At 44.2% G+C, this 27,560-nt stretch overlaps 1 protein-coding gene across 1 annotated transcript in view; it reads right to left on the bottom strand.

The window, feature by feature from the left end:
* Positions 1-1,628: 1,628 nt before the first annotated feature.
* Positions 1,629-27,560, bottom strand: part of MED30 (mediator complex subunit 30) — a 50,565-nt gene continuing 24,633 nt past the window's right edge. Inside the window, exons 3-4 of the mRNA XM_086967036.1 lie at positions 7,688-7,798; positions 1,629-1,950 (exon numbers count right to left, since the gene is read on the bottom strand). Of these exons, the coding sequence (XP_086823162.1) occupies positions 1,855-1,950; positions 7,688-7,798 (207 nt within the window). The 3' untranslated portion in view covers positions 1,629-1,854. The remainder of the gene's footprint in view (positions 1,951-7,687; positions 7,799-27,560) is intronic.

The following is a 27,560-nucleotide window of genomic DNA, read 5'->3' as shown; positions in this document are numbered from 1 at the left end:
TTCTCCTTGTGTTGGTCGGCTGTTATTGTCAATTCACCTTATTGGATACAAAGGTGACTTCAATACTTTGGGATTTGTAGTTGGGTCAGTGAAGACAGCAGGAGAATGTGCTTGTAGTGTTACAAATATATCAGCTAATAGTTGTGGGGCACTGGTAGGTGATGCAGCTGCAAAGTCTGCTTTCTGTTTTTTCAAGATGTTGCTGCACTCAATGGAGTTTGGATGGTAGCTTTCTGTGCATACAATTGCTATCATGTCCACTTACTATTCTTAGACTGATATACATTTGTCAATGCTTGCTCCTCCAATGCACCTTCAAGCCCATCATGTGGTATATCTCAAGATATACATTTTCAGCGTGACACTGCACTGCGACACTCTCCTTCACTATGCCGTTTAGGAGATCATGTGGACCCACAGTCTTTTGCGCCCAGCATTGGTGAGGAGGGTCTTGGTTCAGAGAGGATGTAGTATGCCAGTGTATAGGTTTCTGCGGGACATACTTTTAGGTGTGCATTAGTGTTATGTTGCTATGACATGTGGCACTAAAGCAGTGGTGAGCTCAACATGCATATTTCTGTACATATATCTATGTGCCTATGCCCATTTGTATTCCTACCTTTATGTTGGGTCTGTCCCTGCATTTCCAGTTCACATTGGGGATACCCAATGCGGACATTGCCTCGTTCATTTGCACAACATGCTACAGGACACTTTCACATTACTGCACCTTTGCTTTGTGGTCCCTTCTATGTGGTGGACAGAGGTCTTCCAATTAGGGTGGCGGTCACCCCCCACCGCGGGGTGGGGGCTTAAGTGAATTTGGATGGGGGCACCAGTCTCTAATCGAGACAAAGCATCTTGTTTTGTTTTAAGTGTAAGGAGCAGCAGTAAGCCAGCCTTGTAATGGACTGTCAATGACAAGTTTGGTAATTTATTTTGTGTGTGAAAAAGGGTAACAAAGCTTAAACAACATCAATCCTCCTGTATTGAATTGAATTATATTCTCTTGGGTGTGCCAGAATACCATTGATAACATATTTGAAGTCATTATAAAATTGTGTCATAATATTACACATGCAACGTTGGAGTTCCATTATAAGCCTGTTCATCATTACATCTTCAGCATGACCATTGAGTAATGGGCAATTCGGTTGTCTCTTTGAGAGACCATTGAATGAAAAACATCAGTAACACCAAATGCCTGGTTTAGCCATATTTAGACATTGCTAATTTAGCTGAATAATTGTGAAAGAATTGAGGGGGGGTGGCGAGGATCTATTTATTTTACAGGGGGTGCACACCATTGATAAATTTGGAATCCAGGGCCGGACCTTGTTTAGAACTGCTCTACTGGAACTTTCCGAAACCGAAATACTATGGCCGGAATGACTGCTTCAGACGTGAGATCGGTCGGTCAGACTGAGCCAGAGAAGCACGCAGAGGCTTACTGACTGACATCGTAATAAGACACAGTCTCTTGTTGAAGCTTGTCAAATGCCTTGAACAAAATATAAATGTGCTGGTTAATAAGGTTAGGGAACTCTTCATTATTACTTAAAACTCTCAAGATCTCAATGCATAATGAGATCTATGGACTATAACAAATAATTATAAATGCACAATAGTTGGGTATGTATACGGTTTATTTTTTAGTAGTGGAAATATAAAAACACTTTAGATTTAAAAATCTACATACAGGAACCTAAATCTAAATAATTTACATCAGTTGGAACTCTGGCAATAAAACAGTCTTCCACACGTCCAGAAATTAATACAATGTAGATCCATTCTGCGGAGGACAAAACAATCCCAAAAGAACAGGAATAAAAAAAATAGTTGCAGCATTGAAGATCAGTTTCTCATGGCAAGCATGGCATTTACATCCCAGATGAGATTCCTCAATTGATCCATAATTTGCTTTAACTGTTGATTCTTCTGTTTTAATTTCTACAACAAAAAAACAACAAAAACGTGTTAAATTGTTGACGAAAGCACTGCATGAATGGTAATCAAAAAGAACTACTATGACAATCAAGACTTTGTTAGTTCAACTTCCTACACATTCATTTGGCATCCTCCAAGCTGCAATGGGATCATGTTGGAAATTACCTTGTTTTCTATGGATGGATAGTCAGTATCAGTATCAAAATACTTTATTCGGTTTTACAGATGTGAAAACCATAAAAGCGACATTACAACAATTAATATAAAACACATTAAAACATATACAGTGACCATGATCATAATCCATATAAAATTAATTCCAATGAGAGATAAAAGAGTACAAGATAAAAACAGTCACCCAAAAGATACATATAAACTTTTAAGAGGAAGCTACAAGGACTGTGACAATTTGTGAATCTGTTAATTCTCCAAACAGTTTCTGGATTTCAGTGTGGATTTCAAGAAACCAATCACAAATAAAGTGCTTTCGGGCTTTAATATTTGTAAGTAGCAAAGGGCTGGGCGTACCTGGGTAAAATTCATCTTTTTTAAAAGGGGCTTTAAAAAAACCTCTGGGGAACATCATAGAGTTAACAGAAAAACAAAATGTGCACCAGATCCTGTGGAGACACACTGTCGCAGCCACAGAGAGATAGCACCTGACCTCTATGGGATCCCTTCGGGACAGCTAAAAAAAGATGAATAATCCAGCCTAAACCTGGTTAACAGAAACCGCTCATGGGTTGATATGGGCCATGATAAGTATGGCTCCAGTAATGGCGTGGTTTTGAGCATCACAAATTTACGGATGCTGGGTTTTACCAAATCCACCTCATCTCGATTAAATTTTCTCATTTGTATAAAACACTTTTTTACAAACTCATCAGCTGCAATAATCGAGTCTGGATTTAAAAAGAGGTCCGGACGCCCCAACTCCTTAAAACATCCTTTTAAATATTTTAGCCAAGAGATATTAAGCATATGGTCCAAGGACAAGACTTCTTTTAGTAACTGATGGTTGAGAACCAATTCTTTGTTTAACCAACACTTGAGCCAGAATAATAGGGGCCTTAGTGCTGTGGTATCGCCAATGAAGGGCAGTCCAGTTTCCTCATGAGCTATTAGATTAGAGGTTCCTTTGGGTACCTCAGAAGCTGTTTTAGAAAGTTGTTCTCAGCCACCTCAATGCCCTCGGCTGCTACATACCCCCATAGCTCACTACCGTAGCTACCTAAAGCGATGCTTTTCGCCTGATAACTCTTCAACAATGCGGTGACTGGTCGCTTGCCCATTTTCGTCGCGAAGTTGAAGATAGCGGTATTCGCCCGTGTTATCTCCTCTCTTTTCCTTTGCACCAAAGGTCCCTATTTTAACTTGTCATCAAATAGAACTCCCAGGTAAGAGAATGTTGGAGACAGGGGCACCTTCTCTGCATTCACCATGAACGAGTACTGTTTCTTGGGACGCGACCCCACCTGCATGACGTAAGATTTAGTGTTCTTGATGGCTAGTCTGTCACCAGTGTGGTAATATCAGAGCAATTGCATTTAGCTGTTATACTCCAAAGCAGCACTTTTAAACAAAACCAAGGCATATTTTGTCCTTTTACGCAACTGACACTTCGCTGAGCAGAGTTGTAGTTGCCTGAGGGCTACACGCCTATGGGAAAACTGGTTTGGCAACTGTTTTACCTTCACTTTTTTCGAATCCAACCTATCTATAATAAAAAAGAGCAGTGTCCACCATTTGCATTTCAAAGGCGGCTTCCCCTCTAATACTCGCCTTTTCGTCTCACTCCCAATTTGGCCAGGGAGAGAGAATACTTCTCCCATCTTTGTATTCCTTCCTGAGAGACATTGACAACTTCCCTCAGGCGGGTCAGAAGGCTGTCTCGTGGCCAGCAACTGTAAATGGACACTGAAAACCTTGGGCAACAGAGTGGCAACTTTCTAAAAGTGGAGGAATACAACAAAATTAAGGTAGGGTCAGAGGCCAAAATTTTACCGACTCAGCAGGATATACAGCCCCATTATAGACAAATCAAAATACACAAAGAATAACCTGCGGTCTTAAGCCAAAGAACGACGAATGACGGACAGATACCATGACTGATCAAAAAAATACAAAAATTTGTACTGATTCCTATCACTCACCGATCCCGGTGACATGCTTCATCATTTGGGTCTCCTTTTGAAAGGGCTAACACTCCACCCTAGTGATCGAGGAGCCCAAGGATGTTTTCAAACTTAGGATTTATACAGATGTGAGCACGTAGTATGTGCGAAAAAGTGTATGGGAAATAAAGTGCAGTGCGAAAAAAGTGATGTGAATATAAAATCGAAGCGGAATCAGACAATAACTTTATTCGTGTCTGATCCGAACAAATATTAAAAACAGTGCAGAAAGGCCGGATTTAACAAATAACCGTCCATTTGTAAGAATTTGTCAACATGTTTCAGCACAACCAGGTCGAAAAGCAAACCAAGTGCTTTCATCAGGACCTAGTGAAAAATAATAGATGTAAAGGATACGCTTTGAGTGAAATCTTCAAAACACTCCTCTTGCCTCTTGGAAAAATCTCAAGGGTATAGAGGAATCGCCTCACCCCACCTGGCAACAGCTCAGGGAGAAGGAGGCACCGCTCTAACCGTCGGTACCTCTGGCGCCAATGTGTTTTGCAGTAGCATTGATCAGTCTTGGTATCTGTCAGTCATTCGTCGTTCTTTGGCATAAGACTGCAGGTTATTCTTTGTGTATTTTGAACTTTCTAAAAGTACCAGTTACCCAAAAGTTACATTAAATTTGACTTGGGCATCAAGTTGGGTTTAATTTAAAGACTCATTTGATAACTTTAAGTACCAACTTTAGTAGTCCCATCCAGAAATTACCACAGCCAAGTTGTCAGCGTGTAGCCCTGGACTCCCTAATGGGAATACTAGCTTTTCTACAGAATGGCAATTATTTTTTGACAGAAAAATAGAAACCCGTTCCACTTGTTAATATAAAGCACCTTGCCTTGGGGCTCAATAGGCCTTCCTAAGGGGTGACCATTATATATTAAAAAAAGAAGGTCTGCATTTTGTCATTAGTTTAGATAGTAAAGTCAACTTAGAAGTTTAAAGTGGCTCGATCCGTCTGCAGTGGTTGGCCGGGAGACATGTTTTACTTTGTCACACTCGTGGTGGAGCCCCAACAGCTGAAGTCCATGAGGGGCACTTTAACTTACAGGCCCTGGCTACCCCTGGTACCATATACTAGCGGCCTATAAGTAAATAAAACTATCCCAATTGGTATAACCCAATTACACATACACTTTAAGGGACAGAGCACAGGCACTGAGGGCTGGTGAGCAAGGTCCAGTGCATCACAGTCATTACACTAGTATCTATTGGTCAAAACGAGGGGATGAACATGGGAGTGAACCTGCAAAAAGTAATTTCCTCACACCTATGAAATAGAAAATAATAGAAACATTTAGCATTGTTCCCACCAATAAAGTCGCAATTCTAGTATTGAAACGTTGCCTACATCATACAGTTTATCAACGGCATGAAAACGGGTACCATTTCCCTTCAAAGTTTCAAATCTTAAACTACACCGAACAATACTTCATTATACTAGAACATCAAATTTCGTGTTATTATGAGGTACAGGGTCTAGTTATAGAGTATCTTGTAGATCTTTGATTGACAGGTGAAGAGGTTATCTAATAAATGGTATTAGAGCTTCTTTAAGGTTGTTCATGGTATACTGATACAGAAAGAAAGAAGAGAAAGATTGCGACTGGAAATGTGGATTCGCTGTTTAACACCTGTGATGCCCACATATACTTTCAAGTGTCCTCATGGCACTCCAGAACTGCAACAAAGTATTGCGCTTCGGTGTAGAAATAAATCAGTTTTGCATATAAAACACATCACAACATACGGAGGGCGGTTACATTCTAATAAAAATGCACAGCTCTTACTGTTCACCTCTAACATCATGTTGTGCGTGAAGTAACTTAAAACATAATCGCGTTTATCAGAAATCTAATAAGATATCTTTGGCTTCAGAACTGAACTAGTACACTTAATTTTACAGATTTTTACTGAGAATGAAATACATTTGCTTAGTACAGAACGTTCATAAATTTGGGTTGATTCACAATTTTACTCAATATTTCAAGCATATGTTTTGGAAGCCTGGAACTGGGATTAAATAATTACACAATTAACGGGAGGCATCATGCACATAAGCAGTGAAAGCAAGGGGATCAAAGTATAAGAGCAATGGCTGAAAGGGGATCTCAACCATCAAAGTAGGGATTATAGACGTAGTGACACAAGTTAAAGAGGAGACCTTTAAGGATGTTTTAGTTATGCAGGGGAAACCATAAAATTTGGTGTGGTGATCTCAATGTGATAAGGGGCAGGTAGGGCAAATGTACTTTCAATGAACCACAACTTTGACATACGTTTTTACAAAAGTATTTGTGGGGCACTCATATACAAAAGATGTGCTAGCCAGCTCACCCACACACACACAAACATCCAAATAATACACAGACAAAAAATAAGTGGAGAAATATTTCTGTCTGCTGATTGGTCCCAGACTGCCTTGACAGTAAAGTCTCTGCCAATATCCACATTTCAGGTAACATGCAGTGAGTAGAGAATGTGTGGGCATTTCCTCCTTATGAGAGGAGACCTCAGGTCAATCGCCCTCCCACCCATGGCCAACAGATGTACCACAGCAACAAATGAATGTGGAGCATGGGTTATGAAATGAGGAGGACCTTAAGTGGTCATATTTTGATGGTTAGGTAGCAAGATTATAATTGAAACGCAGTGTATGATTTTAACACAAAAGAGCCTCAGCTCTACTCTTGTGCCTTTACCTGCAGCACTGTTGATATTGTGTGTGATGCTGCAATCTACGTTGCATGTTGGAGTTGTACTGAACCAGTATCTGTCTAATGACTTATATTTATGTGTGGGTATCGCATTTAAAACAGTCAATGGGCATTCCGTTTATTGTTTCGACTGAGTATGAAAGTTTAAGCATGTTCTCTCATATTCCCAGTGAACATTTTGGTGGCAAAGATGCTGAGAAGTAGGTTATAAACCATGCTGCAAATCTGTGCAAGGTTGAAGGTACGCGAGATGCTATGTGTGGCATCTCTTGGACGGTCCTTTTATTGAAAGCAATGCAATAGCAGACTATGTCATGCTCTGGTCTTCATGCAGGTCTATTGTATTCCACCTTCCATTTGTTTGCTTCTGCATATACTGGGGTTCCATATAGACAATATTTATGGGGTCCTAGTGACACAACAGTATACCCCACAGATGCTAATTATTAGTGGCAATAGCAGATGGAGCAGCAGACCTTGAGGCAAAGGAGGACATTGCCTAATGGCATCTAGAATGATTGCAAGTTGTCAGACACCATCCTTCATTCAGTGCAATACAAGAATGCTTATGCGAGCAACAATGTTGGAGACAGGGGATTCTACTCTATCAATAGGTGTCTATGCTGTCCTTTACACCACCACGATAAAAAGCCATGTGGACAATGTACCAGCTCTCTGTTAAAAAGGTGAGCAGGTCTCCTTTGCATCCTGAAGACGTCTGAAAATGCTACTATGTTACAGATAATGGAAAAGATTCTGTTGTTCGCCTGGCAGTGGCTTGGGTAATTAATCAGGCAGACACTCCTCAAAAAATCTTAATGTCCAAGAAAAAATGTCAAACAATACCTTATTAACTTCTACGATTTCTTTTCGCTCTTCAGTTGCAAAACGAAGCTGACTGGTAGCTCCACGATCCTCGTGTTTTGAGCTATCTTCTTCAACATATGGCACCAGTTGCTACAAAACAAAGAAAAATGTATGTTGTTCAAAGGGAGAATGAACCATAAATTAATTCCTGAATTACAAACAAATCAATAACATTGGATTACAAATGGATAACTGAGTTACATGGATATTTTTCACAGAGGAGTTGCGAGTGACATCAAATAGACAATCAGTTTGAAACAGTTTCCCACTCCAGCAGCTGTGCTTTTTGCGTTTCTCAAAAGCAGGCAAGCAGTGCTGCACTAAGGCTCTTAGAAGAACCTCTGAGACTGGCCTGGAAGGCCTTTTTGACGATGAGTAACATATTCTGTTACCAAATATTGCTACGTCATAGCCAGGAATTTCCAGGTTTAGAATCTGGTGTAAAGGACAGACGCCTCCTATGGAAGCCATACATAACATACATGATTGGGAACACCAATTACAAAATGTTAATTGTAGAGCCTGAACTGTAAATCTGCAACAAGAAAGATAAAAACTAAAAGATTTTAGACGGACTACATTTCTGGAGTGTAGGTAAAACAACTACAAGTAATTACTTGAAACAACATGTGGGGAAAAGTAGATGGTGCATTTAGTTTGAGTTTAGACGTTTGGGGGGGGGGGACTAAACTTTATAGTGGTCCTTGGTGTTTGGTTTCTTTTTAAGTCAGCTGACCAGTACTAATGAATTGAATTTGTAATGCATTACGTTTTGTGGATAAAACCACTATCACAAATGCCAATGGCAGATTGACAAATTCTTAAGTCTTAAGACGGAGATCACACTCATGGATCTGTTGGCGCACAAACTTATTCTAAATGGTCATACCCCAAAAGGCGTGCCACCGGCTAGGATCAGGATTGGTGTAGTCCTATACAAATATTGGTGCTCCCCGATTCGATCTGTCCAGTCACTAATGCTAATTTAATCTCGGTCAATAATCCACGTTGTCATTTGAAATTTTAGATACAGAATGGAAAGGGGCGACCACTCGGTCCCCCGAACGTATGGTTGGGTGCCCCGATCCTCCCAGGAAACCATTTTGGGCGGGGGGCGTGTCTCGGCTGATATGCCCAAAGCGGCGTAGCCAGGGCGCGCCTTTTCCCGCCCAAGAGGGGTTGTCCTAGACACCTACACCGATGACCATGCCCAGTAGACGTACCAGAGGAGGGTACACGCCCTCCCACAGAAGAATAAATAGAGCGGGAGTCCGAAGAAGCGTCCTCTTGTTCCTGTGCTCTGAAGGCTGCACCCACCCGTTGCTCGTGAGCCCTCGACGGAACAAGCAGCAATTTTGAGAACTTGTAAACTTGTTGTTTCTCTTTCAGTTATTTGGAGTTCGAAGAATCCAGGACCTCGTTGATCGACTGAGAGCAGAGTCTCGAAACCATGGCTGGCAAGAAAGCAGGAAAGTGCTCCGAGATGGAGAAGGTATTACGCCTGTTGTCGAACCGAATGGCTGGTATGGACCGAAAGCTCGGAAAAGTGGATTCGATCGGTCGAGCTTTGTCGGAGGTCAAGAAACAGTTGGCGGCCCTGAGCAATTGAGGTCGCCCTAAGAAGGTAATAGGCCCGGCCTTGCCGGGAGTCGTTCCCGAGGGTAGGGGGAAGCGGGTCAAGAGGAGGGCGGTTTCTGGGGAGGGTCCGGTTCCCGAGGTACCCCCAGTCGCCCCCGTCACACCGGCAGACAACCCGGTACCAATTCCAGATGCGGGTCAGCCGATCCCGGTTGTGGTTACTCCCGCTAACGATGAGGAAATGCCTCCCGAATTGGCCATCCAGTTGGCAGCATGGCTCAATAAGAAGGCAGGGGGTGCAGTGGCACCTGGAGACCCGGCCGAAGAGGCCAGGCTACTAAATCGAGCAATTGCGGCAGTCGAGAGATGCCGCAAAGGCGAATCTTCCTCTTGTTTCCCCACAGGTGACACCGGTGGGACCTGCAGTTGGTCACGAGAAGACGGCAGGAACAACGGCCGAACCGGGTAAGCTCGCTTTGCCAATGGCAGGGGAGGGTTCATTACCCTCAAGGCGGGAGAAGGTGGCACAGCACATCCCTATGGCCACGAAAGAGTTAATATGGGGAGACAAATATGTCAACATGTTTTCATTATTAACTGACCATCGCGAGATGGAATATGCTAAAACCCAGAAGGATTTGTGGCACCCGAGCGTGTGGCGCGCCAAGATGGCGGAATTCACGGTGGATGAGACAGTAACGAATTGGGTTAAGGCCTTTTCTATATTTACTGCAGTTATGGGGGAACGTAAACCCGAGGTGTTAACTGAACTGTCTTGCTATCAAAATCGTATTATGGATTTTTATGCAATGTATGAGGGGGAGGAATGGAAAGGTTATGACATGAAATTCCGGAAAGCGAAAGAATATGATGCTACTCTGACATGGGATTGCCTCGACTCGGTGTCATGGCACAAGCAGCTCCTGCCAGGGGCGGCAGGTACATCTTCGCCAGGCGGGAGTGGGTCAGGGGTCGTCCGCCAAAAGCCCGCGGTGCCCTTTCGAGCGGGCGCCGGTGGGGATTACCAGCCTAAAACCGGCGGGAATGGTGGCAAGCGGGGGGTTTGTTGGGGCTTCAATCGAGGCAACTGTAACAGACCGCAGGGAACATGTAGGTTCAAGCATGTGTGTGCGGGCTGTGGGAATTCCTCACACCCGGAGAGTTCATGTAGATCTAAAAAATAGCGGGACGGGAGGAAAAGGAGGGTCCAAGCAGGAGTGAGGTAGAACGTTGTGACCGATTGCCTACACCCGTTGATTTCATGGCTATGACTCCTTGGTTGAACAAATACCCTGATCATGTATCCGCTGGGGTGTTGAGGAAGGGATTCTTACACGGCTTCCACATCCCGGCGGGGGATTTTCGGGGGGACTCCTTTTGTAAAAACCAGTTATCGGTACAGCACAACCCAAGCGTGGCAGAGAGGAAAATTGCAAAAGAAGTCAGCTTGGGGCGAGTGGCAGGGCCTTTTCATCGCCCGCCGGTGGCGGAGTTCATCTGTTCCCCGTTAGGGGTGGTCCCGAAGAAAGACCCAGGGGAGTTTAGACTTATTCATAACCGGTCTGCTCCAAGGGGTTCCTCGGTGAACGAGGCCATTGACCCAGAAGTTTGTTCAGTGCGGTACGCATCGTTCGATGATGCCGTGGCCATGTTAAATCACCTGGGCCCCGGGGCGCTGATGGCGAAATCAGATATCCAATCGGCGTTCCGGTTGCTCCCGGTACACCCACAGGATCAGCGCTTGCTAGGTTTTGCATTTCAAGGGAGTTATTACATGGATAAATGCATGCCTATGGGTTGCTCCATTTCTTGTGCCTATTTTGAAATGTTCAGCTGTTTTTTAGAGTGGGCATTCACCGAGGCCACAGGGCATAGGCATGTTAATCAATCAATCAATCATTGACACTTATAAAGCGCGCTACATACCCGTAGGGTCTCAAGGCGCTGGGGGGGGGGGGGGGGTGCCGCTACTGCTCGAACAGCCAGGTCTTCAGCTTCTTCCTGAAGGAGAGGTGGTCTTGGGTCAGGCGCAGGTCGGTCGGGAGGGAGTTCCAGGTCTTGGCGGCCAGGTAGGAGAAGGACCTTCCTCCTGTAGTCGCTCTTCGGATGCGGGGGACGGCGGCGAGGGCGTGGTTGGCTGATCGGAGGTGGCGTTTGGGAGCGTAGAAGTTGACTCGGCTGTTGAGGTAGCTCGGGCCTTGGTCGTGTAGGGCTTTGTGTGCGTGGGTGAGGAGGCGGAAGGTGATTCTTTTGTTGACGGGGAGCCAGTGAAGGTCTCTCAGATGTTCGGAGATGTGACTGGTTCGTGGGATGTCGAGGATGAGTCTGGCTGAGGCGTTCTGGATCCGCTGGAGTCTCTTCTGGAGCTTGGCGGTGGTACCGGCGTAGAGGGCGTTGCCGTAGTCCAGTCGGCTGGTGACGAGGGCCTGGGTGACGGTCTTTCTGGTCTCGGTGGGGATCCACCAGAAGATCTTCCTTAGCATGCGTAGGATGTTGAAGCACGCCGAGGAGACGTTGTTGACCTGCCTGGTCATGGAGAGGGAGGAGTCCAGGATGACGCCCAGGTTTCGTGCATGGTCTGTCGGTTTGGGTGCGGTGCCCAGGGCGGGAGGCCACCAGGAGTCGTCCCAGGCGGAGGGTGAGGAGCCCAGGATGAGGACCTCCGTCTTGTCCGAGTTCAGTTTCAGGCGGCTGGTCGTCATCCACTCGGCTACCTCTTTCATCCCTTCGTGCAGGTTGGCTCTGGCGGCGGCGGGGTCGTTGGTCAGGGAGAGGATCAGCTGGGTGTCGTCGGCGTAGGAGATTATGCTGAGGTTGTGTTTGCGTACGATGGCCGCGAGGGGGCTCATGTAGACGTTGAAGAGGGTGCACTATCTTGATAACTTCCTGTTCTTGGGAGCAGCCGGCGATACAAAATGTGCGCAGGCGCTGCATGACTTCTGCATCCTCATGAGGGAGTTTGGAGTCCCATTGGCACCAGGTAAGACGGTTGGACCATCTACTTCACTGGAGTTTCTGGGAATTGAGCTCGATTCGGTGGAGGGATGTTTCTGTTTACCGATGGAAAAAGTGGCCAAGTTTAGGGCTTCCTTGACGCAATGCCTGGGCAAGGAGAAAGTGACCCTGCACCAGTTACAACAAACAGTGGGGCAGCTTAACTTTGCCTTGAGGGTGATACCAATGGCCCACCCCTTCTCACGCTCTATTGCACAAACTATGGTTGGTCTCAAAGAGGGACACCACCGTACGAGACTATCGGCAGAGGTTCGCCAGGATATGCGCATTTGGTTGGCATTTCTGGCGGACTGCCACCCCTTCTCACGCTCTATTGCACAAACTATGGTTGGTCTCAAAGAGGGACACCACCGTACGAGACTATCGGCAGAGGTTCGCCAGGATATGCGCATTTGGTTGGCATTTCTGGCGGACTTCAACGGTCGAGTCGTGTGGAACAAGCCGCCAGTGTCTTCAGATGAACTAGGTCTGTGGACTGACTCAGCGGGGAGCGTGGGATTTGGCGCCATCTTTGGCAATCGATGGTCGGCGCAAACATGGCCGACGTGGTGGCACTCCAGCGGTCTCACAGGTAACATTGGGTTCTTGGAGTTATTCCCCATTTGGGTTGCTCTGATGGCATGGCCAGACGACTTCAGGGACCGCTCAGTGGTGTTTTGGTCTGATAATATGACTGTTGTCGAATGCATTAACCAACAGGCAGCACGCTGCAAATGGATCTTGAGATTGTTGAAAGAAGTTGTGCTGCTTTGCATGAGACTGAATGTACAGTTCAGGGCGAAACATGTGCCGTGCGTACTGAACCATGCAGCTGATGCACTCTCTCGTTCACATATGCAGGCGTTCAGGGGTTATCTACCTACAGCGGACCTAGTGGGGGCACCATTCCTAGAAGTACTTTGGCTAATCGGTGCCCCGGATTACAAGACCTCGTGGCAGCAAGCTTAGCCCCCAGGACAAGGAAGGCATACGAAGGAGAGTTTCGTTCCTATTGAACATTTTTGGGTCCGACAGGGAGTCAGAACTGGGGTCAGGAGGAATCCTTCCTGGGGTTCCTGGTAGCGCTGCACAGAGAAGGCCGATCAGCAGCAACGGCCAGTAGGCATAGGGCGGCCATTTCATTCATGGCGCAGGTGCATGGCATAAAAGACCCAACGGGTTCCTTTTTGGTTAAGAAGGCCCTTCACGGCTGGCAGCGCCTCGATGGTCGCAAGCAAGATGCGAGGCGCCCGATTGGCTTAGACAGGTTGTCTCTACTGGTAGCGAAACTAGACGAGACGTGCTCCTCCCACTTCGAGGCAGTTCTGTTCCGGGCAGCTTTTGCATTAGCATTCCATGGGGCTATGCGGGTGAGCGAACTGGTCGCAAGGAATAAGAAAGACGTCGAGGGAGGTTTGTGCAGGGATCACGTCCAAATTAGGGGTGATTCGATGGTTGTCTCGATAGCCAGGTCCAAAACTGATCAGGGGGCTATGGGAAATAGTGTTGTCGTGCAGCGCGCGTGAGGGTCCCCCACCTGCCCGATAAAGTGTATAGAGGAATACTTGGCACTGAGGGAGGTTACATGGGGGGGGGGGGGGGGAGTCTGCTAAGACACAAGGATGGCACCCCACTGACGAGGTTTCAGTTCCAGAGGGTGCTAGCACTGACGATCGCGGCTGCGGGCATGGACCCGTGCGATTTTGGGACCCACTCCTTTAGGATAGGGGCTGCTACTGAGGCTACAGCCAGGGGTCAGAGTGCGGAAGAAGTGAAACAATTGGGACGATGGTCCTCGAATTGCTTCAGAAGGTATGTGCGATTGCACATGTTGTAAAGATCAAGTGACATGCACTCACGCTTCTTGTCTTTTGTTTCATTTACAGTTTCGCGAGCCTGTCACGCGGGGCGGAATTTGCAGTCGACCCAGCACCAGGAGACCAGCGGTCAAGGACCGTCGTCTGGAGAAAGAGTGGTATGGGTCGTGGGCCACTCATATGTGAGGCGCGCCGGGGACGTATTCAAAGCAGGTGATGCGACTCACGCAGCTGGGGAATACGGGTACAGAGTAGCCTTCCATGGGAAGGGCGGGCTCTGTTTTGACCAATTCGAATCATTTTTTGAGGGTCTCTTAGGGCGGCAAAGGTCACCGCCATCTGTAGTCATAGTACACCTGGGGGGCAATGACTTGGTGACACTGGGGAGACGAGTGTTGTTTGAACAAATTTTGTCTGCTGTTAGCTGGTTGGCTAGAAGAGTCCCAGGGTGCACGATTGCCTGGTCCCACATGATCCCCAGGAAGGTATGGCGGGGGGGGGGGCCTTTCGGTGTCAGCACTGAACCATTCGGTGAAAAGGGTTAACAATAAAATTGGTAAATTGTTTCGCTCTTCGCAGTTGCATAGCATTCCTCACGGGTGTATTCGGGGTGATCTCATGTACCTGAATGATGGGGTCCACTTGTCCAGGGAGGGAAATGATTTACTCATAGGTGACTTCATAGCATGGCTAAGGGGTTTGAGGAAGCATGACCTTTAGGAGGAGTAGGGGGGTCCGGATAGTCTGTCAACTATCCGGCCTGTGGCGGTAAGGTCATGATCGGTGAGCAGTAATTTCAAGGTCCCTAGAGGGGGGCGCCACCCAGAATGGATGGGTCGCCTAAGGGGAGACGGCCATAGGCCCCTCCCAGGGGGGAGGCGGCTATATGCCCCTCCTACTAATTTCCCGGGGGCCGGATATCCGCGACGGCGGATAGAGAGTGTGGGGATGGGGGGGGGGGGGAGGAGTCCACGCTGTCCTTCCTACAGATACCTCACACGGGAACTCGGACGACCTTTAAGATGGCGTCGAGTGGAAAGGGGGCCCCCACCACGACAAGGGAAGTTACAGTTGGCAACGAGGGTAGAGTCCTCTGCGCATGCGCCACTCACACCGTGAGGGCGAGAGTTTTGGTAGTAGAGATCTGACACCGGTTAAGACCTTGCCGTTGGCCCTTAATGCTAGGATGTACAATTTTAATTTAGAATGGTTGCATTTGCAGGATATTAGACTCGGCTAGGAAACCTTTGTATTAGAGATCTGTTAAGGTTAGCCAAAGAACATGTCTTCATCGAAATGTAATAAATGTAAAATTGTACATGATTATGAAACTTTTATTTAATGTTTTAAATTTTGTTTAATATTTTAATAAATACGGCCGGGAGGGTGACTCCCTCCCGCCTTCCAAAAGTTCAAGCCTGTGTCCGACTTCCCATCCTTGGGGATTGTGTTGGGAGGGGGTGACGGGCATCCCGGACATATTAATATGCCATATACATTAAATACGCCATCAGTAATTTTAGCAGCGAAGTCATAAGTACAAAGTACAGTTCTATCTGAAGTCCAGCATAGATTAGCCTTCTAAAAGTGGGAATACGGGATTCAAGGGTACAGAAAATTACACGTCCTTTTATAGGGATTTAGACAAAGAGTTTCATACTTTTTAAGTACATGGTTTTCAGGATATGCACAAAGACGAGCAAGAAGAAACAAGTTGCTACAGAATACATTGGGGAGATTTTCTCATGGTAGTATAACATTGGATTTTAGTAATTCTCAGTTTATTCAGGCATGCTAGTTGATACATTGTACGTCAAAAGCTTGAAACAGTTGGGTCATCCTTGGTTAGGTACTGTGCAGGAAATGTCTCTAAGAATGCCGAGTGTTTTAGCGTAAAACTTGAAATGATTTATTTAGAATGAGTAACTAGTAGTATTTATCATGTGATATACCATGACATTGATGCAATATGGAGGACAGTGTAAACAGTATAGGTTAGCATAAGCTCAATTTATAATAAACTTAATATGAGAAAAGGGAAAAACAACTCGCACAAATACTTTTATATCAGAAGGGTAACCTTCAGAATCACAAGAGGGAGTTCCGACTGTAATTTACAAATCAGCAATCTAAACTCAACAAAGGGCAGACTTAAGAGGCTTTTTTGAGTTAGGTGGGCTGTACTTGATTCAGTAACGCCAGCAGAAGGATGTGATCCTCTGTCCATGCCATGGATCTACAACCAGGCCCCATTTACATTTTCTGCCTGCACATGACTAGGAACTTAAGCTTTGCTGTTTGGGAGAGATGTTCAGTGTGCTTACATAGCAAAGTATTTTATCAAAATCTGACTCCAAACGCAAGAGTTTGTTGTTGAGAAACAAAAAAAGTGGCCATCATGCCTTAGAAGATTTTTTCACCCACTGTGTAGGGGTCATTAATCTCATTTCCTGTTCCGGACCACCAGGCTTTCCTTGGAAGTCCCAAATAAGAAAAATTCCATCTGAACTAATGTTCTCAAAAGAGAAGATGGTCTGACGTCCACTAACAAACAGCCTGTCAGTCAAAGAGTCAGTCAAACGTTTTTGCCAGCATAAGTATAGTTGTTTCCCCTACAAAAAAGTGGGGGAACTATGACTTTGGTTGACAATGTATTATTTATTTATTTTATTTATTTAAATTTATATGAGCGCAAACAGCTACCCAACAAGGGTTTCCCGGCGCTATCAAGGAGCATCAGAGTAAAAAACAGTCTACTAGCCACATAGCCAGGTCTTAAGTGACTTTCGGAACAGGAGAAGGTCAGATTGCATGCGAAGAGAAAGAGGAAGAGCATTCCACAATACAGGGCCCAGATATGAAAAAGACCGACCGCCCATATGGGAAAGTCTGATCTTGGGGACCTGGAATTTAGCTTGTGTGGCAGACCGAAGAGTGCGGGCGGTACATAGGGGGAGGCAAGATGTTTGTTGTGCTTAATACGGAACATATAGGTTAGAGCCTTAAACCTAGTGCGTTTTTCGACAGAGCCAATGTAGCTTATTCAGCAAACTGGAGGCCGAGGAGAATCTGGAGTCCTGGCACAATAATCTTGCGGCCGAGTTTTGCACACGCTGCAACTTGCGCATGAAAACTCCCAGATAAAGGATGTTACCGTAGTCCAGCCTTGAAGTGACAAGGGCCTGGACTACAGTTCTCTGGGTCGGGGCAGGAAGCATCCATACAATCTTCCTCAACCATCTCAAGATGCTAAAGCAGGTAGCCGCAACCTTGGTAACCTGTTGGTGCATGGATAGAGATTCATCAATGATAAAACCAAGGTTGCGGACCTGCGAGGAGGGCTGAGGAAGAGGGCCCATTTCTGTTGTCTAATGTTGGGGGCCCCAGAGGCCTCTCTCCTTGCCAAGGACCAGAACCTCAGTTTTTTCACCATTCAATTTTTCAAGATTGGCGTGCATCCAAGACGCCACTTTATTTAGCCCTATCCAAAGAGCCGAGGGCTCTAAGGTCTTCCCTGCTGACAGAGAAAATAATCTGGGTGTCGTCGGCATAAGAAAAAAATCGACAACCCAGATTCCTCTACAATAGCAGCTAGGAGTCTAACATAAATGTTAAATAACAAAGGGCTAAGGATTGAACCCTGTGGGACCCCATAGGGTGATGAGTGGACCTCAGAATTGGCAGTAGATGAAAACCTGAAAGGTACGATTCATAAGAAATGAAGTCAGACAATTTAGAGCAGCACCCGTTACTCCTATGGATTGGAAGGATTGCATTAGTACGGCATTAGAGACCGTATCAAAGGCCGCACTCAAGTCCAATAATACCAGGACCACCGTATCGCCCGCATCTATATTCCTGCGAAGCATTTCAGTAACGTCTAAGAGTGTCGTCTCAGTCGAATAGCAGGCCCTAGTCAGATTGGGAGATATGGAGAAGCTCATTAGTTTTGACTAATTGAGATAACTGGATGTTGATATGCCTCTCTAAAACCTTATAGAGGGCGGGAAGCAAGGAAATAGGTTGGTAGTTGGAGGCAAGTGCCAGGTCTGTGTTAGCTTTTTTTAATAGTGGAACCACCATTGCATGCTTCCAGTCAGCAGGGACGGAAGACTCTATAAGGGTTGCATTAAGAAGTTCCAGAATACGTTGAAGGCCTGGCTGTTCAAGCTGTTGTAGTACAGAGATTGGTAGGGTATCGAGCGGGGATACAGAGTGAATCTTATTAAGTAGTAATTTGAGCATGGTCATGTCAAGAAGTGACCAGGAGTTGAGTATATTTCTCCGGTCAGAAGCAGGGGCAATTGGGAGATCGAGCAGGGAGCTAGGTTGAGCAGGAGTCGGACGGACAAAGAATTGGGGGGGAGTGATGGTGTGTTCCAATGCAGAGTATATTGTATTCTACCAAGTTTGAGACAAAGTATTCCATTTGCCATAGTCTAAAGTCTCAAAATCTTTAATACTCAACTACCTGATAATATGCAGAGCTTGATATCACCAAATGATTTTTTAAGTGAAAATAGAGGGACAACAAAATGGGTCCAGCAAGAGGATATTGGACATGTTTTAATACATTATGTTGGGTTGCATAATTTTCTTTATTTTCTGTCTTGAGTTTATCTGCCACTAACTACTCTAATATCCACAGTTTCAGAGGAGAATCTTACATCTAGAGAAAAACCGGGTCAAATATCCAAAAACACTGGTTTCTTCCATTTGTATACTCTGTCAAGCTGAGATCGATATCTACATCCATATCATGAACACCCATGGAATCAATGTCAACACTTGTTCTTACTCATTGACATTCACAACTATGTTAACGGTCAATCAATTTCCAACATAACAGAGGATTTCCATATGCAAATCACTATGCGAATAAAGGAGCACTTTGATAACACATTGGAAACATGGCTTTTTTATTTTAACCCAACCACAAGATTATAATTCTTAATAATTTTTTAGACTAGTGCATTAATTTACTTTTCATTTGTTTACCATATACAATAATCTTATCTTTTTCATACATCTTGGGATCAATCCAATTTGATCAATGGCGTTAACGATAAATCAAGACTGTGTAATGTTACTTCAATATTTCAGAAGGTGAAAGCCCTGTTCAGTGATGGGCACGATGATATGCCCACTATTTCCCTCTTTTTTTTTTTTACTTTTAACAGACATACACTTAGCAATTGCCATTTGAATTCCTTCAACAAACACAGCTGAGTCTCTCAGCAAGGTCATTTATATGAGGTAAACACAGAGGTGTGACTTTTAGGACTGTACCTCAGCTTTGAAGAAAATCAGCGATCTTAATTTAAGTCAATTAAACCCCATTATACTCTGTAAAAACTTTTCTTCAAAAAAGCTAAAATCTCTTCCGTATTAGTTTCTTTGATGAACTTACTCTATTAAAATGTAAAAATAGTCAACTGGAATTAAAATATATTTACAATTAGAACCCAAAGTGATGTACACATAAAAATAAAAATCCATCGAGAGATGCGGTCATGGACCTTCGGAAACTATAGGAACAAGTAGCGAGCTACAGCTCTTTAAGCATTAATCTGAGTAATCACAATTAATGTAATTCTTCTCAAAATTGCTTTTCATGACATCCATATCAGGCCACCAATACATTTCTCCGATTAATTTCTTAGTGTCAAGTTTCTCCCAAGTGACCTTTGTGAGCAATTCCAAAAATGTCCAACCGGAGACCTGCTGAGTAAAATTAAATCCCTTTTAAGGACAATATCTTGTTCCTTTGGAATCCACCCATAAGGAATAGGTGAAACACGAAATATGGTCTTGGATGGGATGTGTTTCCTACATTGGTGGGAAGCACATGGTGTTCTTTAAATACCCTTCACACACCAAAAGGGCCCTTGGTGTCATGCTTCATCATAGGGGTCTTTGCATTCCTCTACGGAGTACGGTGAGTGAATGTTAAAAAATACCTGGCAAGTGAAGACTATGAGGATTTGTAATAAACATCCCTGCTGGTAATGTTAAAAACAGTGAGGTGGAGGTTAAACAATGGAGCCGCGGAGAGGACGATAGAGTGAGGTATTATCCCCACATATAGTGTTAATTAGCACAGGGTCCCCTACGTTTATGTGAAGGCTCAGAAGGCCTTGGACTTCTGGATAGCAAGTGGACATCAAAGAATTACTTTGTCGCCATGTAAATTGACCATAATAGGCACACTTTACATTAGTATTCCCTATGTTTTTGAAGGTATTATACTGTTCTTTTTGAATAGGGTAGGGATCTGTGTACCCGTTCTGAAGAAGAAGCATCACGCTTTGAAACATGTTGACACAGACACACGCAGGAGGTTTTGTACATTAATACATTAAAATTCCACCTCACTGTTTTTAACAATACAAGCAGGGGGGGTTTATTAAAAATCCTTGTAGTCTTCACTTGCCAAGTATTTTTTACCATTCACTCACCATCCACTTCTGAACCTACCACTCACACCCTCTCACACTACACTATGCGTTTTATTTTTATTATAGTAACCCCTGAGGAAGGTCAATGGATGCCCGAAATGCATTGGGTTGAGAAATGCCATGTTGCGATATGAGGAATGGTGAATCCCCAATTGTTTGAATGAAAGCCTGGATAGGCACATGTAAAACAAAAGGAAACATTTGGAGTCTAATGGTGCTTGTACCACTACTGAGTAAAATGGATGTAATAAATATAGAATACTAATTAAAAAAAAACTCTTGGAACTTTATTACTCGTGAATTTTTTTTTCACCCCGTGTTGTGCATCCTGGTTTGGGATCCAGTGAGGTTCCGACATTTTCCAATTACTTGTTGCGCGCAAGGGCGGAGACCGCTCCGGGGTTGCACGCAAATTCTTTAAGCCTTTGAGCTTAGTTAAAATATTTGGTTAACCAGGTGTGCATGCTACCACATTTGCTGTGTTGTTTACCTTCTCAGTCCTCTGGCATGTGTGCACCAAAGTCATGATGTTAAAGAACAATGTTCAAGCAGATTTACTGCGTTAAATAACACTGGAGGTTCACTCTTCCGTCACAATCTCACGTGCTGAAGACATCAATAGACCCTTTATGTTGGCGCGCCTAGTGAATTCTATCATCTTATCATGAAAATAGAGACATTTAACAATTAGCATCACTGAAGTGTTTGATGTTTGTTGTGCGAACTGTATGTCATAATGTCAATTAAGCAGTTTATGTTAAATGGCACTTTTGCTGCGGGGGAAGGGAAGAGTTGGCGTATGTTCAGGCCAAGGTAACAGGCAGATTAAGTTAATATTTTGTGTTAGGGTATAATTCCTGTGGGCCCGGTGGTATGTGAGGGTTGTTTTTTTATTGTGCTTTTGGTTGGTAGCATAGGGTATGTTGTATGATATGAGAGAACATGTTTACATTCATTGATTTTATTTTATGTCACATCACTTTTGAGATTTCGGAGATTGTGCACGTTTACACACGATTTTGTTGGACTCATGGGATGCATGTAAGCGGAGGTTCAACAATATCTAGGAGCTATGCATTATATTGAAAAAACAGCACAATAGAGTCTGTTACAAGTACTGGCATTTATATGCGTTTTATTTTATTACAGTAACTCCTGAGGAAGGGCAATGGATGCCCAACATGCATTGGGTTAAGAAAGGCCACGTTGCGATATGAGGAATGGTGAATCTCCAATTGTTTAAATGAAAGCCTGGATAGGCACATGTTAAACAAAAGGAAAAAGTTTGGAGTATAATAATGCTTATACCACTGGTGAAGCAAGGTTTGCGTAAAAGACTTGCTCAGATGCAATCCACTTGTTTAACTTACTAACAAAGTTATTAACAATGTCGTGAAAAACTAATACACACCACATGAACACGCAGGTTAGTGAAGCTTGCATATGTGGAACTGTTGTGGGAATGCGTCAACTATATCTACGTAATATGACGTATTAATGCTTGGAGGGAAATTCAGGTGCATGAGTGGAAGACACTAAAGTGGGGTCTTGAAGACTCGCGTGCATATCATCTGGTTACTTGAAACGAAAACAAGCTATTTTACTAATGATAATGCGGGAAAAGTATTAAAAAGTAAAGGGGAATAGAGTAGAGGTGGGTGGTATACAGTGCCACCACTTTATTTCTGAAATTAATATCTGTCTTTCTGACTATCACTAATGCGTATTTGGGCCTCTCTCTCGTATAACTGCATTAAGATGAGTGATGCGAAGTTCGCGCATGCACACTGAGTGAAGCCATGATGGCCATGACTGTGTTATTGAAAGAGAGCCAAGAACGGAGGTTACACCATGGGAATGGATGGTGAAGAGTTCAACGATGAAGACTCGTATTCAGAATGTTATTTAATTGCTTCAAAGTGAACTAAAAGATGTATGAGAACTACATTTATGAATACAAATTAAGGGGATGAGTTTGCGAACAATGGCTGAACTGATTTTAGTACCATGTAAGCATGGTGTGATGGAGCTTCCTCCCTTGCCTGTGCAATCAGATTTCGTATTTTTTCGATATTGAAACTTTAGTGGGTGGAATATTCCGAATGAAAGGTATAATTAAGATAGCCGTAGTTAGTTAGTCAGTCAGATGATGATGATGATGATGATGGAGCCTTGCTGAATGCTGAGGAGAGCTGCTGTGACCCAAATGCAGAACCTGAAGCAGAACCTTCTATCCTAATTTAATTGGGTAAGATCGGAAGAATCTCGAGGAGGAAGAGAGTGCCAGAGGGGTGCGGCGCAATAGTCAGTATTCTAGAAAGGTCATCTATACTGTCCTCCTGTCCTGTCCTAAATGCTGTTCTGGAGTCTTTGTCTCCTGCCCTATCCCGGGGGACCCTTAACAGCCCTTTGGCCAGGGGATTTGTCTTTCACACCATCCTTGGTAACTATATTTTCATGTTATTTGTTGATGTCCTTTTCTCTCTGTCCTCTCCCTTTCTGAGCATCGATTACTGTAGGAGTCCGAAGTATATGCTTGGTGTTTATGAATTCAATTTTCTCTCCTATGAATGAAGGTGACTGCACTGTATTTTGGAATGGTTCACATGCATTAATTTTGATAAAGATTTAAAACTTTCGAGTCTGTGGTTATTTACATTGAATAAAAAGTTAGTTTAGGTTATTTTACACCATCAACTAGTTCAACTAATGGTCCATTGACCAGAGGAATGAACTTTTTGATCAGTGAAAAGCTTAGTTAGGAGTATTAAATAACTAATCTTGAACACTGTGGAAATTACAAACTTAACCGACCAGCGTTTTTTTTTTACCACGTGGGAGTTTATGGGCCCAGGTGAATATATGGTAGTGGAGTATCTGTTGTTGGTGAACCGCTGGATGACCACAACCGATTAAAATGGTTAAAATAAGTATGGAATACTAATGAAAACACTTGGAACTTTTGCTTGTGGAAAAAAATTCACCCCTACGCTGTGCATCCTGGTTTGGGATCAAGTGAGGTTCCGACAAATTTTCTAATTCCTTGTTGCGCGCATGGGCAGAGCGCGCTCCGGGGTTGCACGTAAATACTTTAAGCCTTCGAGCTTAGATAAATTATTTGGTTAACTAGGTGTGCACACTACCACATTTGCTGTGAAAGTAAAGTAGTAACATCTGGATTCGGCAAAGTTGTAGCGGCTTGCACAACAAACACCTCAGCAGTAGGGTATTGAGAAAGTCATACAGGGTCATCCAGGGCAGAGTCATGGGAAATGGCACATTCAACAGAGACTCGGGTTACTGGCCTCGCCCAAATTCCCAGAAGAATATCATAGAGATTCTCCATATGGCAGTAAGGGTTCAAACACCTGTCACACCCTGATGAAGCAGATCCAACAAGAGATCAGATGACGAAGTCACCGAAGGAAGCTGCAATTTCAAGACATCAGCAGGTCCCTTTACAACTTCAGCAAAAGCTGCACTAGCATCCATCAGCATTCATGGCGGAGAAAGCAGATCAGAATTAGAAGAGGGTTGTAGACTACCATCCGCACCCAATGCAGGCCAAGAACCTTCCACAAAAGGCTGAACAAGACCAACCAAGCGGTCGACGTCACTGGCGTTACCTGAGCCATATTGAAATGCTGGAAAACAGCAACAGAGCCAACTCAGACCTAGGAAAGCAAAGGAGAAGACACGGGACCTGCAGTGGCTATAAGCTGTGTCTCCAGCGCCAATCAATGTCGGGCGTCGTCGTATCGTCATGCCCCATGAATGGCGCATCCAGCACTTACCGATGTCAGGGCAGCGTCGTATCCGCCTCCTGTACAACTTTATCAGACGCAGCCGGCATTACAACTAGAAGCCGTGCCGGGCTAGGCACCAACGCCGCAATGACCTGAGGCACAGAGTCGAGGTCTTTGACCTGCGCAGAGGTTGAACCTACCAGACTGTTTCCAGACGGAGTACCCCTTACCTTCTTGGGCCCAAAGTCACTTCAGGGGGAGGCATGGAGCCAAAAAAAGGCATGCAGAGCATGATAATATGTCTGCATCTGGGTCATAGTGGCCCCGGCTCCAGGATAAGGAGTGAGGCACGGGGTCGACCCTTGTACGACGTTCTCCATTAAGGAATGGGAAGAACCAGCAGAGGCCACTCAGCAATGCAGTTAGGCTGAAGGCCGCTGCAACTTTGATCCCTTATGACGGGGTTTTTCAACTTAAGTGAGCGACGCTCACAGGAACGGCCCCGGGCAGGAACCTCAGAGTGGGAAAGAGACAGACGTCACCTGGACTCCGACCAGGAGAGCCATGCCATCAACAGCTTCATTCGCCTCCCCCTCAAGGCCTTAGACTTCAACCGTTTAGAGGCGTTGCACTTGTTGGATCGTGGTGCTCTCCTAGGTACCATATGCAGACATCTGTCGAGCACAGGTCTTGCACGTCTTAAAACCCGAAAGCATAGGCACTGTTGAAGCTACATTTAGAGACTATGTCATTATGGAGCCGTGCGATGACATCAGCAGACACGCAGAGGTGCTGCTGAAAAGTCCCGGATCCAGTCATACATGTGGGGAGAATTCAAATATTAAGGAATCTGCGTCTAGAAGTCTCTATTAGATTGCAGCTACAAAGCAGCTGCTCCCAGATAGAGCTACTGCGCATGCTGCTGTGCAGAATCACCCACCATCCATGGACCAGGAGATACCCACTTCAGTTTGTGTTGCTCGTACCCAAACCCTATCTCCCGCAGATGTGTTGGTTCACTTTTGACTACCGAGCTGTATGGGACGTGTGTTTGCTGCAGATGCAAATGCATAGGAGTCAGTGCTCCAGTAAAAGGGCCCCTGATGGACCCACCATAAGCCAGTAGACTTCTGAGCTTTACAGAATGCTTACAGACCACAACAGCATCCCAAGGAATAGTCTAAGGTGTCAATAGCTGTGCACAGATGGGGCCGAAAACACTAAATCCCACCACAATAAAGTCATAAATGTCAGGGCAGCAGAATGTGATCCAAGGAATGCAAGGACTAAGAGTCTATTACAGCTTTGCATCAGGTCTCTGCTCATCTCTCAACCCCGTCAAGGCTTTTTTTGCAGTGCTGCGAATCCATCCGCTTCTACTTTTGGCCCCACGTTGTCACTTCAGAGACCAGTGCTCCAATAGTTCAAGGATGGTGGCCATGGATCTGCCGATTTGTAGGGCCTGGCAACCTGCTAAGTGAACACATTAAGTTCTTGTTTCAAATTGGGCTCTCAGCCTACATGCTGTTTAAACTGCAATTGGATCTGTCACTGTGATTTAATATTCTTGCTTTCTGCTCCGAACCTTTTTTCTTAAACCAAACCTTGTTATTGCCCTACTCTCCAAAACCCTTGGACGAGACATCACATACTGGTTTATAAAGGTCAGTACAGAGCGAGAAAGGATGGGGAAACATGAGAGGTATGCAGAGACAGATGTGGGTGGGAGGAGCCAGCAGAGACGATATTGCAGACATTGAGAAGAGGAAAGTATGCTATAGTTTTGACAGCGTTGTGTCTTATGTTCCTAAGGAGGGAAGAGTCTAACAATATTATAACAAGCATTTGCAATGCAATATGTCTCGCATTAGGAAAGTTTTGAGCTATTGGTATTGTAAATGACAATTTTTTTTATTTATGTGTTGGTTTTGAAAATAGCTAAATTAATAGCTTTGTCATTTACAATGCCAATAGTTTCAACTTTCGCAAATGTGACACCTATAGCATTTGTAATGCAATATGTGTTGTATTTACGTGACTTACATGTATTGATATTACAAATAACAATGGCTTTTAATTTTTTTCAATAATTAATACTTAAAAGTTATTGTAATTTATAATGGCAATAGCTTAAAGTTTTGTAAACAACTTTTGTGAAGATTATGTTCAGTGTATTTTATTGTGACGAAAATCCAAGAACAGAAGTGAAATATTAACATTTTTTGTTACATTTGTAATAAAGCTTGAAACATTGAGAGAACATATTTGAACCAGGTGTTGTTGAATGGTTGCACAGATTGATGCTGTGGTGGCGCTGAGTGATGTGATGGCGAACGAGTGATGCTGTGGCGTTCAGTGATGCTGTAGTAGCGCATAGTGATGTTGTGGTGCCCCTGAGTGATGCTGTGGTGGTTCCGGAGTGATGCTTATGCTATGCTATGTTTTGCTATCCTATGCTTTGATTTGTTATGCTATGCTGTGTTTTGTTTTGCTATGCTATGCTTTGTTATGCTATGCTATGTTTTATTGTGTTTTATTATGCTATGCTTTGTTTTGCTATGCTATGCTATGTTTTGTTGTGTTTGGTTTGCTATGTTTAGCTATGCTATTATATGTTTTGTTTTGCTATGCTATGTTATGTTGTGTTGTGCTATGTTTTGTTATGCTATGTATTTTGTTTTGTTATGCTAAGTTTTGTCATGCTATGCTATGTTTTGTTTTGCTATCCTATGCTTGGTTATGTTATGCCATTCTATTCTCTACTGAAACAAACACTACAACGGCATAATGTAAAAGGCAAGAATTTCTCATTCAACTGCACTTTTAGAATGAATGGTCATGAATTAGATTGTAAGGGATGGGAAGAGAATATTGGTAATATTAGTAAAATATATTCGTAGAGCTATTAATATAGGCACTTGCGCTTCCTGTTCCTTTGCCACGGTCTTAAATACATTAAGCCCCCGTGCATGCTATTTTCAGTACTGAGGTGACAGCAGGTCTCTAAATTAGACAAACAGCGCCACCATGTGGCAGACTCTCATAAGTTCCAGTGTTGACATTAAATTGCTCTTTCCGTACCGGAAACCACTGGCTCAAATTAAACACTGCATAACAGTCAGAGAGACACACACTTTATACACAGTAGAGCCTGGTACGCAGTGAGTGCTAAAAAATCACAGAGGAGTTACCCACAGTCTGTCAACGGACAAGGATAGTAGAGGTTATTGCACATTCAAAGACCGTAGCACTGCAAAAT

The sequence above is a fragment of the Lissotriton vulgaris genome, chromosome 4_1 (genome assembly GCF_964263255.1).
Source record: "Lissotriton vulgaris chromosome 4_1, aLisVul1.2, whole genome shotgun sequence".
NCBI lineage: Eukaryota > Metazoa > Chordata > Amphibia > Caudata > Salamandridae > Lissotriton > Lissotriton vulgaris.
Note: the sequence above shows the minus strand (reverse complement) of the source record. Positions and strands in the feature narration are given on the sequence as shown.